The sequence below is a fragment of the Apostichopus japonicus genome, chromosome 9, assembly GCF_037975245.1.
Source record: "Apostichopus japonicus isolate 1M-3 chromosome 9, ASM3797524v1, whole genome shotgun sequence".
In the NCBI taxonomy this organism is placed as follows: Eukaryota; Metazoa; Echinodermata; class Holothuroidea; order Aspidochirotida; family Stichopodidae; genus Apostichopus; species Apostichopus japonicus.
In genome coordinates this window covers 17,624,905-17,638,438 of record NC_092569.1, presented here as the reverse complement: position 1 = coordinate 17,638,438, position 13,534 = coordinate 17,624,905, and the positions used below count along the sequence as shown (strand labels likewise).

General features: G+C 32.8%; 1 protein-coding gene across 1 annotated transcript; it reads right to left on the bottom strand.

The window, feature by feature from the left end:
* Nucleotides 1-4,030: 4,030 nt before the first annotated feature.
* On the bottom strand, nucleotides 4,031-11,398 carry LOC139974246 (fibrinogen-like protein A). The gene is made up of 5 exons (XM_071981254.1): nucleotides 11,210-11,398; nucleotides 7,715-7,766; nucleotides 7,289-7,458; nucleotides 6,754-7,024; nucleotides 4,031-4,556 (listed from the first exon to the last, which is right to left on the bottom strand). The coding sequence occupies exons 1-5, from the start codon at nucleotides 11,381-11,383 to the stop codon at nucleotides 4,330-4,332; spliced, it is 894 nt and encodes a 297-aa protein (XP_071837355.1). The 5' UTR covers nucleotides 11,384-11,398; the 3' UTR covers nucleotides 4,031-4,329.
* Between the last annotated feature and the right edge of the window lie 2,136 nt (nucleotides 11,399-13,534).

Sequence of the window (13,534 nt, the reverse complement as noted above, 5' to 3'; positions counted from 1 at the left end):
GTGGATATTTCGAAGACTCAAGCCACCTACAAATATACATTTCTACGCAGTTTCGCAACTTGCGGAAAAGATGAGCTGGATATTACACCACCCTCATAACCCCTAACACTCTATTGACATCCCCACCCTTTGCTACTGCTTTCCCCTGTAATACCATGGGAGTGAAGAACACATTTATTGTGCTAGAAAGGAAAGTCTAACTACATTTTTGCTGAAAGATCGTAAGATGATTGCGTCTTTTGTGTCAATCTCATGTTAAAGAATAGTAGAAATTTCCCTGCAATGCACATACTAGTAGTTTACTTTTTTATGGTTTTTTTTTTTATGAAAATTACGACAAAAACATGTAGAATGTAGAATGCAGGTGATTAAGATACTTTTGAAGGCCATGCAGTGAAAATGAAGGTATATATTCTTTTAGCTTTCTTAATTCTTGCAATAACATATGTATTGGAGTTTCCTGATCAATGTAACACATGTAGCGAATCTTTAAAAGTAAAAATACCTTTGCAAACGTCATGATTTTAATTGTCACTGAAATTGGTAAGGATGGCGTGGTTTTCGATAGGCCATAAACTGAGAGTTTACAATGTTACTTTCATACTTTTGGTTCTTATGAATGAATGAATGTATTTAATTATTCAATGCTGTAAAATACTATTGTTACGGGTTTTGTAGTTAGAGGGACTTGGCTTTGGCTTTTAGATGAATACATTATCACTCCGTTATTGTCTGTGTGTGCCTTTCGCTGTATCCCCGTATTCCACATAAACTTCTTTTGGAGATTCGAGACGAAACGGAATATTTGAGGTGGATATGCCTAGTTGGTATTTCCAGAATACAGAAATTTAGTTTGATGTTAAAATCTACTTTGTTTAAAGCGGCAAATCATCGTGATTCTTGCTGGATCAAGGAACTGGTCTCCATTTGCTCGTTAGTTCTATCCTCGGCGTGCAGAATTATCCATTATCTTTGGTGACGTGACATTGTTCAGTTTTGTTCATAAAGATCGATTCTGGATGGATCATTGTTTATCGGAGTGACTTTAGTGAACGACAAGCACTAGCCGAGATGATGGCCTATAGTTCAATGACAACAAACCGGACGTCCCTCATCCTTGTGACTCCTTGCCAACTATATCAGATCTGGAACCGAAGTTCATCCTCTACTTTTTATAGCATCATCAACCTTTTTTTTACCAACAGATACCATTATTTGTTTACTAACATGGCGGTTAGACCGTTAATTAATTTGCGATATGAATGTTAATTTATCAAGAATAAATATCATGCATTTACTTAGGACAAATGTAGTTGTTAAGCTGTACTGACGGAGATATCACACATGGCTAAATTTTACGTCAAGTTTAAAAATGTTTAGTGTTCAAGGACGTATTTTATAACTAACATAAATATGGACTTTCGAACTCAGTGATTTCACACCTGTGACCATCGTCACGACAAAGTCATCAATCGGTAAAGTTTATATTTGTAGGTTTAGTTGTAAGTTGGAGGAGCAAATTCACGTCATTTAAAGACCATTGCTTTTTGAAAGTCACGACAATTCTTTCAACGTTGTACTCATTATTTGTAGAAATCCTTATGGTAATTGTACAAGTAGTAGGGTAATGTCCTTGTGGTCTCTTTGATACGCTGGTTTACAGGTCCCATTTGTTTATCGCAATACTTTAGAATTCTTCCAACGTTGATCGATAGCCGTACTCCTTTTCTTGTAGAAATCCCTATGGTAATTGTACAAGTAGTAGGAAAATGTCTTAGTGGTCTCTTCGATACGGTGGTTTTACTGGTTCCATTTGTTTATCGCAATACTTTAGAATTCTTTCAACGTTGATCGACAGCCGTACTCCTTGTTTGTAGAAATCTCAATGGTAATTGTACAAGTAGTAGAGGAATGTCTTTGTGGACTCTTCGATACGGTGGTTTACAGGTCCATTTGTTTATCGCAATACTTTAGAATTCGGTCTATACGTCATCAGTAAGAAATCAAACTTTAAATACTTCAACGTTCTATTTCTTCACGAATCTGGAAAACAACTAACATATTATCTTCCTACTAGTTAACCATGTTTAGCGTATGTATAATTCATGTAAAATGTTTATGTAACATTTTATGTAAAATTTTTACGTCATCCTGAAGATCCGGTATGTTAAAATTTAGTTTGTAAACGAGATTGCCATTACGCTGAAAGTGTGCATTTGTCGCTAGAATCAGGTTACATTACCAACTAGAACCCATCAAACAAATTTATCTATGCACTATACTGTAAATCACTTCTCGGAACAAATTCATGGTATTTTCTCGGGAGACAAGTTACGGCCAGTATATGGTGCAAAAGACAGAATGTATCATGTTTATTTATTGTAAATAATTATTGCCTTACAATTATTACTACTACGAAATTAGGAATACTTGCACGTGTCCTGTTAAGAAAAAAGACATACGTAGGTAGGTTTGAATCTCAGAAGTCTGTCGAAGATCGTTTGTTCTAGTACCAGTATATAATATGTTTTCTTAGTGAGTATTTGAAATGTTACGCGAATATTATTGAGGCAAATGAGAATCTGATCTCAAGTGAGAAGATAAATGTAATTTAATAGAATAAGGAAGGTATTGTCGATACTGATTACGAAGTCGGCAAGATGCTAAAGGAGATACTTTGGAAATATGAATGGTACTGATAGTGTACAATGAATCGTGGTTATCATGTGCAATTTCTGAGTGTGCCTCGCGCCGTATGCCAGTATTCCATAAATATTCCTTTCGGAGATTCGAGACGTAACGGAACACTAAACATTACTGTAAACAAAATAGTTTGTATTATACTATAGCGATTCCTCTTTTCGGGAGTTTTGTTGTTAGCCCTGTTGAGATCTAAAGATGGGCAAAAGTCTGACGTGTCGTCATTCCTTTCAACAGTAGAGATGGAGATCCATTTATACATTAAAATATTGTTTACTAATAGCTAAGCAACAATATGAAATACCGTCCTTTTACTTTTATGCCTTTTAATACCAACCTAAGATTTATCAGAGACATGAATCGATTGATATTTGTGAAGTTGTAGTCATTAGTCTTGGCAATCAAAGGAGGGCTTTCTAGGAGTAAAATAAGGGTGTCGCGTGTTATCAATATCCTGTATAGTGTAGCCAGAGGCTAGAAAATGAATTGGGTATCCACCTATTAAAATGATGCATCGTTATCTGCCTGATCGGCCTTATGTATCGGTTCAATATAACCAGGGAGTTGTTCATAACTACTCCCTGATGTAACAGACTGACGTCGATTGTCATTGGTCTATCCGAGGACGAAAAGGGCGACATTGCAAAGGTAAAGTGCGTTGTAATCTTCAATTACTTTGTTAACAACTACAATTTGACAACATAAAATTTGAATGGAAGAAACATTGTTAGGCAGTCAAACGATTTGGAACATAAAAATATAAACTAGGTTACTGTCAATGGTTATCATTTCCAAATATGAGCAGTTGAAATGCAGAATAGGTTAGGGAAGGGTAGATATTTACTTCGTATGCGGTAATATAGTTATTGAAGTCGCTCCGTTCACTCTTAATATCTTAGAAAATTAAAATCCAACTCAATACCAACTACATGATTAATTAATCGCTGTTGCGCAAATCTGCGGTAAGGATGAGCTGGATATTAAATCACTCTCAAGAGAAAACAATGCTACTCCACTCCTACCACCTTCAATCAGCGGTTATACGATACCGTGGGAATGAATAAAAGTTTAATTGATAGTTAAGTTATCAATATATTGTGATTGAAAGCTCGTATGATGTTTGCGTCTATTGCGTCCATTGATGATGCAAGAACGGCAAGGTTTCATCATCTAGTTATAAATCTTTTTCTTCAAGGTGAGTTTCAATCGCATTGAAAACGTACAAGCCTAAAATAACCCTCCCTCAAAGCCATCATCTGATGTCAATTACAAAGGGATGATTTGTTTTTAATAGGGTAGTCTACTTTCAAAACATAACAAGAAGAATATCTTCTATGAATTTACGATACAAGTTTATTATCTTTATTAAATAGTCAGCATGATTTTGTTTAGAAATTAAGCAAACTAAAAGAATTGTTGTTATGAAACACACATATATTTGGACTTCGTTATGGAGAGTAGACCTAAATTTAAGAACCATCGATGAAGGCTTTTGCATCCACGTTTATTCTCGAAAATGAGCTATGACGTCAAATTCAGAAATCATGTTCACCAAAGTATCTGGCTTTTTAGTTGCTTCCATGTTATTTCGATCTTCATACAGCTGTGTTGACCTTTTTCTTTTCTTCTTTATTCAACTGGACGTATCTTCATCTCTGTATATTGGATGTTATGATTACCGCCGGGAAAGTTATGCCAATATGGACCACTACTCCATGGATAATTGGGATAAGTATAAGAACAAGTATTGTACCACCAACCATTATAATAACTAGCACAGTTGCCAGAATTAAGGTCATTGTCGCGATCTCTTGTTGTAAAAGCCATTCCTTTGTTGTAAGGCAAAGCATCGTAACCTGCAATAAAATACAAGAAAGAAACTGATTAGAACTGTTAATTAATTATACGTTGTATTAACATGTAAGGAATCAATTGAATATTAAAACATAGGGCTAATATATATTTTTATTTTGTTTATTGTCATATTGAGAACAGATAAACGATGAAATGACATTATTTTCAAGTTTATCAAGCTATGCCATTCCTCGAAGAGATACTCTACTATTATAATGTTGTATTCCATATATAATCGGAACTGGATATGTTTTGTTGACTTTAAGAATGTACATTTCTGATAATTAAGTTTGCAATTGGGTCATTTCCAATTTCATATTATACCGTATGTTGCACTGTAATAAAGTTTGGCAAATATTTTGCGTAGCACTGGTATTGACTTCATTTTATTTGTTTTGTGGCAAACGTTGACTCTTAATTTTTGGTTGGATAAATGCGTATTTATTGTGTGTATTTTACTTGTTTGGAGGCAAATGTTTACCCAACTTTGGTTGAATACTTACATCCTCAATAGTTTTCCAACATAGTTTGGTTGTAAATAATGATAAAGGTACTACTGGCTAGTTTTGGATCATTATTGTCAAATTTCAAAATATCGAAGAAAGCCAATGTACTCTATGTAACGTAACGTTTCTGTTTCCAGTAATACATCTTTGACTCAGTATTTACAATGTCAGTGATGAATCCTATTATAATGTTGTATACCATATATATATATATATATATATATATATATATATATATATATATATATATATATATATATATATATATATATATATATATATATATATATATATATATATATATATATATATATATATATATATATATATATATATAATCGGAACTGGATACTTTTTGTTGACTTTAAGAATGTATATTTCTGATAATTAAGTTTGCAATTGGGTCATTTCCAATTTCATATTATACCGTATGTTGCATGTAGGTACAGAATAAAGCACGAAAGTGTTTCTTAGTACCACCAGATTGTTAAACAAGGCCTTTGATAATTTTTACTGAATATTGTTTTTAATTTAAAATGGTCATATCCAAGTTTGATCAAGAGCGGATAAAACACAAAAGTCTTGATGTTGAACGTCAATAGGCAATTTGTTTTCAGTAAGTAGGTTTTCTTTATGACTAGTTTTGAGAGCATTGGTCATCACAATAATTGTGCTAATAAGAATTATATATCTTCTTGTTCTTTAACTAAATCTTTAGAAATGCTGTCTCAGTTAACGACTTGGAAACTTGTTTAACCATGTATCTTTAATAAATGATAAAGGTAAAAAAAAATGGTAAGTATACTGGCAAGAGTATTTGTGATATTCTGACACTCTTTTCGTTAGGGTAAACTTAAAACAAATGTTAAAGGTTCACTTAAACTGTAGACGGTCCCAACAAAGTGCAAAGTATATTTCTAACATCAATTGGATTATTTTTAAATGTATCATACTTTACACTTCATACGTCGGTTTTAGTTGTTGGTGCTCTACGTTCCATTGTTAGCTCTGAATCTTGATGATACTTCAGATTGAGAGCAGTAAATGTTTTGAATGGATACAGTTAAATACATCATAAAATACCTGTCACGTAGTGATTGCCAGTTCTTACTAATACAATTCATCAAAGAAATTTAATACCCCCACAAGCAATTCCTGCTTGCCAAAAATAATCTAAGAAAGGAAGCACGATGGTGTCATATTTCATTGTATTTTTATTCCGTGCGTGTCAATGTAACCTTCCCCGTTTTGTATTATGTGTTTAATAAATCACTGCAGCAGTGAAATGAAATGTCAAAATTTCAAACCAAACTGTCACCTGTTCTGTGTGTGGAAATTTGCAAATTAATTTTCCTTGCCAGGTACATATTGAAGGATATGCCAGGGAACCAATATTAAAACTGTATATTTAAATACTGCTGTCCATTTCAGTCAATTACAAGTCAAATCTTCATTTTCTCTTGTAATGTTTATTAAACAATATTTTTTTTGTTAACAGTGTCATTTATATAAGCAGTACCTAGTGCAAGAAACTGCCATATGCCAATTTATAGGACATTATATGTCAATTTCAGGAGTTACGACACTCTAGGCGCACCATACACGTCTCTCGCTCAGTGTAGCACATGTAGGCTATATAAACACTCTATCAAACAACAAAGCATACATCAGTGCTATGAAATAAAATACTTACTTAGTGTACTTGTCGAGTCGTAGTCTCCAACATCCACCAGCTTGTACAAAGTTCCTTCATCGCTCACACGGAAGAGGTTGTACTTAGCGAAATGTGGATCACCGCTCTTTGAAACAAAGTCAAATCTTATTTCGTAGTCTTTCTGATTTGTAATGTAAGCTAGTTTCTCGTTACCCAGCCATAAATCGCGGTGTGGAAAGCCAAAACCGTTTTTATAATCCTCCCAGTCACGATTGAATTCTACACCACCGTCCATGCGTCGCTGTATAACCTGTATATGTATCAATAACATGTTCTAATATTAAGCATGATGCGTATTTCTTAATGTTTAAAGTACGTTCACATCGATCTTCATAAATCATAGGCATCATGTTACGTTGTTCTCTTTTGCAGGTATAGAACATTTGTAAACATGCACTCATACTAAACGAAAGTTTACGAGTCAATTCAATGGAAATAAACCAATTCATTTATTTTTATTTTACAGTCGTCTGTGAAAGATGGTAAGCTAATGTAGACAGAGTTAAAACCATACCATCCAATTGCCACCATCTACAGTGTTGTTACAATACACAGGAAATGGTTCAAGGTATCCATCTGGTTGTATGAGGTAGACCCCGTCTGAAGATTCCCCGTCACATTGTTCAAAGACTTCCTTACAATCTCGAGGGTAGTCAGGTTGTTGATAGAAAAAGTAAGAAGCATCTGTGAAAGTACAACAAATTGTTAAAAGTTGTTATTTCCTGAAAAAAAAAATTAAACATTTTTACTTCTCTTACATGAGTCCTTGTTTTCATGCTCTGTTGACGGAAATTCACCGGTAACTCTGCCTTTGTCCGTTTTTCACCCCACTCCCACCGATGCAAACAAAGGCTACTACATGCACTCCAGTAGAATCAACAATTTATAAGTTTTGTAGTTAATTGGTAATTAACACAGTGAAATAAATTCACCTTCTTACCTGAATTAGTACTTCTCTTATTCCTTGTGAAACCTTCATTTCTCTCCATGTCCTGTATTGTAGAGAATATGTTAAACAGTCAAGCGAATCACACCGGTCGCAAACAATGATATCAAACATTGCATTTTTTTTTCTTACAACACTTTTAAACGTAATCAGCAAGTAAGATTTTAAATAATAAATAAGGACATCATCATCTTTTTTGGTACCAAATTCAATAGGGTAATTAATAAAATCAAAGCGCTTGATTTAACAAATATCAAATCATTCGAAAAAAATTCAAAACCTTCGACTCTTACTTTCACCATTTGAATGATGAAATTTGATCAATGGAGCAAAATTGCCTACATAATATGTGCCTTTCACTTTAAAATTGTCAAAATCAATTGCAGAAAGTTTGTTAAATGGACGGTATCAAATTAGCACACGGAACGGAAATACTTTACTTCAATATCATACTTTGACCAACAGTTAACTTTTACCAAATTAAATATGCATGTGAGAAGACGCAAGTATTACCGTACTAAATTAAATCAAGGTTATTATGAGGCTAATTGAATTATCTTGAGATAATTCAAATATATACTGATCTGTACTCAAATGTGCAGCTGCACCAATGTAGGTTGAGTGTCCTAACTGCTTCGCAAACTCCTACGATACTTGTGAACTAACTTTATATATATATATATATATATATATATATATATATATATATATATATATATGTATATATATATATATATATATATATGTATATATATATATATATATATATATGTCTATATATATATATATATATATATATGTCTATATTACGATACTTGCGAACTATATATATCTTGAATTGTAACAGAGATCTATAGATGCAGCTTCAATGTGAGACTATGTGAAGCTCCCTTTTTAAGCTTCTTTAGTTCTTTGTTGCAAAGTTCTTGGCTTTCATTCAATATGGAACAAAATGTGTGAGAGAATAAAAATAACTTTTATAGAAGAACCATCATAAATTAAGGAGGAAACATAACTTCACGGGACAAATTGCATCGTGCTCATTATTATTTCACTTGAACCTTAATAAAATTGGATTTGTTTTACAACGTGACCTATTATTATGTTTCTCAGTATAACAAAAATTTACTTGTCGCTTCAGAAAGAATAATATTAAAAATATGTGAACGTCAGCGATCTTTACAAACGTTATTTCTTTCAACGGATGATTGAAATCTGATACACATTCAGTAAAGTTTAATCTAAACAACGGATATCTTTCAGAAAAACAAAATAATGGTATGGGAAATATTCGACCTTTGTGTATAGTTAGCTAACAGGAAAGACGATTTCTCGATAGTACAACTAAATATAATTTAACGAAAATAGAAAATTCGTACGTTATTCTTCAAAGCTAATGCTACAGTTGAAGATAACGACAATTATAAACAATAATGCCAAGTACGTTAAAGTTTTAAAGTTCAGTCTTTTTTATTTTTCTTACAACTAAGTAAAATCACGACCGTAATTGCAATCTATAATACCACGTATTTTGCTTATTAACATATATAGGTCCAGTGTGTTTACTATAAGTTAAGGGGGGGGGTGAGTAAAACTCAATTAGCAGACAACTATAATGGGACCTAATGTCAGTTGCCCTTAATATTTTGCACATAAAGGGGAACAAAAATTCAAATAACATTTATGGAATATCGAATAAAAACAAACAATAATAAAACTAGAAGTTGTAATTCTTCATGGTATTGATAATATTGGTAATTGATACCATTATCATTGCGACCATTGCTTATCAATTATTCATTTTGAATTAAAGTTAGTTAAGATTTGTAAAGCTTTTGGCACGTTGAGAGTCATGTTTCGAAGAAAAATAAATCTAAATACTATATTAAGCTCTATTTTGGGAGATTTGTAATACTCTTAAAATCTTTAAAGAGACGTTAAATCAGATGTAATTCTGTTTAGTAGACAACATATTTTGCTTCATATAGTATCGTTAAAGATTGAAAGTTTACAGGATAGTATTGGCACACGATGCAAATGTCAAAGAGAGTTAATGACAAATGAAAAATAATGTTTAGAAAAAAAACCTACTGGCCAAATGTAATATCAAAGAATATAACGTTATCATACAGACAGAGTTAACGTGCAACTTTATTCTAAAAAGTGTAAGAGAAACAATCAAGTTCTATGTCAACGTTAATGGATGGTTACACAAACGACCTCGATTAGTTGAATTTAATGTTACTATCGCATCATACGTTTTCATAACTTAGAAATATTATATCAACCACGTGTTTGATTGCTAATGTTTTTAATATTACTTAAAATTCTTCTTACAAGTAATACATCGCAACATGAGACATAAATTAAAACAAATCTGTTTAAGTTTAAATGTAATTTAAATTATTTTGATAAGGTACTGAATAAAGTTTTATTACATTGTTGTGAAATTTTCAAAGCTAATTTGGAGGAAGTATCTGCTACTTTTCGAAAATTGTTTTCGATATGAGACATTGTATAGATATATTTTTTACTAATAATATGTGTCATCGAGTAACATGTTATATTTTAAAAATCCTCTTGCAAGTAATACATCGCAACATGAGACGATTAAGTATATTTTGATTATTTTGCGAAGGTACTGAATGAAGTTTTGTAATATTGTTGTGAAATTTACAAAGCTAATTTAAAGGAAACAGCTGATACTGTTCGAAAATGTTTTAGATATTAGACATTACTTTTTTTACTAATAATATGTGCCACCGAGTAAAATAATTTTATTTTATAATTTAAATGAAGGCGATACATATATTTCAAAGAGATAAGTATTTCTTTTAAACTGATAAATAAATTATAAAATGTATTTAGAAGAAGACTATATTAAGTGTCGACGATGTTCTTCTGTATATAAAGCTTTTACGTTTGCAAGAACGGTAATGTTTGTTTCAGTGATTAGTACATGTTGTAACAACCATGAATTGATCTGGTCTTCAAAATTTTTCCCTCCGATCAGTTCGTGCTACTAGTCTTAAGGTTGGTATGAATTGTTGAAAAAACGAACGTGATGGAAGGGGGCTTAAACCGCTACATTACACAATTTGGTTTAAAGTCTACCAAAAATGTGTGTTTGTAATTTTCGGATGCTCAATCTGAGCCATAATTCGATTACACACAGAACTGTAACATCAACTATCAACTGTAACGCTCTACTAGTTAACTCTCAAAACGTTTAACTTTCTTTAAGTTTGTTCAGTTGTTCGTTAATTAACTCAACTACCAGAAAATGTTAACAGTTTGGAAATAAAATTAAAACGAATGCATTGCAGAAAAAAAAACACATTAAGGACGGACGGCAATTTATACAACTTAAAAATCTAAATCACTCAGTTTCTATCACATCATGACAACAACAATTTAATGTTTGGTAATATAGTTAAAGTTTCAATACAAAATGAAGCATTCTATGAAATGACCAGATAAGAAACTTACCATTGTGTTTCCTGACACTTGGAGACTTGAGACAAAAGCTCCGAAAATACAGAATGAAATAATAAGATGCATCTTGCCGACTTGTTCTGGGCTGATGTTTTCAGGTCGAGAGCTCAAGAGAAAGTGATATTCAATCTCAAATTTTCCCCCATAGAGGTGTCTTGTGAATGACATACTGGGATAGATGATCATTCCCTAACAACCGTAAAGGTAAAGTTCCATCATGTGCAATACTATATACTTTCAATATGATAGCTATATGTTCTAATTATGTAGATGAGTTCCAATGACAACCGTACATCAAATAGAACATGTTAACTCTATCATTGTGAAAGAAAAGGTAAACTCCTTAACGAAGTAAAATTTATAATAATAAGCGTTTGATATCTATCATAATCTGTTAGATAAATTTCATTGTACCTTACAAAACGGAATAGGCCAAAATCTCTCTCACTTGGTTCTTGTTCAATCACCAAATATACAAAAAAAAATGTGACATTTCAATTGAAAAATTGATACATGTTATTCAAGATTTTTTTGCCACAACAAATAAGATATTATTTTCACTTTCCTATTCCTTCGTCGATACTAAGTTTATAACGCTATACAGATGCTTCGTTTATTCGACAGCATGATCGCACTGAAATATTATTTCTTCCTAGTCTGTAGTCTTGACGATAAAAGGAGAAGCTTAATAATGGTAACATGGGTAGCCAGTGTGAACTTCTTCTCTTAGTTTCTGATGTGGTGGATATTTCAAAAGCTCAAGGCCACCTACAGATTTACATATTCTACGCAGTTTTGCAACTTGCGGAAAGGATGAGCTGGATATTACACCGCCATCAAGCCCCAAACTCCCTATGTGCATCCCCCTCCCCGACCCTTATATACTGCTTTCCCCTGTAAGCAATATCATGGGAGTGAAGAACACATTTATTGTGCTAGAAAGTAAAGTGTAAATACATTTTTGTTGAAAGATCGTAAGATGGTTGCGTCCTTTGTGTAAATCTCATGTTAAAGAATAGCAAAAATATCCAAGCAATGCGCATACTAGTAGTTGAGTTTAATATGAAAATTACGACAACAAATTGAAGGATACAGATGATAAAGATACTTTTGACTGCAATGCAGTGAAAATAAAGGTATATATTCTTTCAGCTTTCTTTATTCTTGCAATAACATATGTATTGGATTTTCCTGATCAATGTAACACATATAGCGAATCTTTAAAGGTGAAAATACCGTAGGAAAAGTCTTAACAAAAACCTTTGCAAACGTCATGATTTTAATTGTCACTTAAAATGATAAGGATGGCATGTTCTTCGATAGACCATAAACTGAGAGTTTACAGTGTTACTTTCATACTTTTGGTTCTTATGAATGAATGAAAGTATTTAATTATTCAATGCTGTAAAATACTATTGTTAAGGGTCTTGTAGTTAGAGGGACTTGGCTTTGGCCTTAAGCCTCGGAGAAGTAGTAAAGCTGTATACATCTATAGGTGAATACATTATCGCTCCGTTATTGTCTGAGTGTGCCTTTCGCCGAATCCCCGTATTCCACATATATTCCTTTTGGAGATTCGAGACGAAACGGAATATTTGAGGTGGAGGTGCCTAATTGGTACTTCCAGAATACAGAACTTTAGTTTGGTGTTAAAATCTACTTTGTTTAAGGCGGCAAATCGTCGTGATTCTTGCTGGATCGAGGAACTGGTCTCCATTTGCTCGTTAGTTTTATCCTCGGCGTGCAGAAATATCCAATATCTTTGGTGACGTGACATTGTTCAGTTTCGTTTATAAAGATCGATTCTGGATGGATCATTGTTGAAGTTCATCCTCTACTCTTTATGGCATCATCAACCTTTTTTTACCAACATAAACCATTATTTTTTTAAGCAACATGGCGGTTAGACCGTTAATTAATTTGCGAGATGCATGTTAATTTATCAAGAATAAAAATCATGCATTTATTTAGGACAAATGTAGTTGTTAAGCTGTACTGACGGAGATACCACACATGTCTAAATTTCACGTCAAGTTTAAAATGTTAGTTTGAGAACTGTGTAGTGTTCAAGGACGTATTTTATAACTAACATAAATATGGACTTTCGAACTCAGTGATTTCACACCTGTGACCATCGTCACGACAAAGTCATCAATAGGTGTAGTTTATATTTGTAGGTTTAGTTCTAAGTTGGAGGAGCAAATTCACGTCATTTGATGACCATTGCTCTTTGAAAGTCACGACAATTCTTTCAACGTTGATTGATAGCCGTACTCCTTATTTGTAGAAATCCCTATGGTAATTGTACAAGTAGTAGGG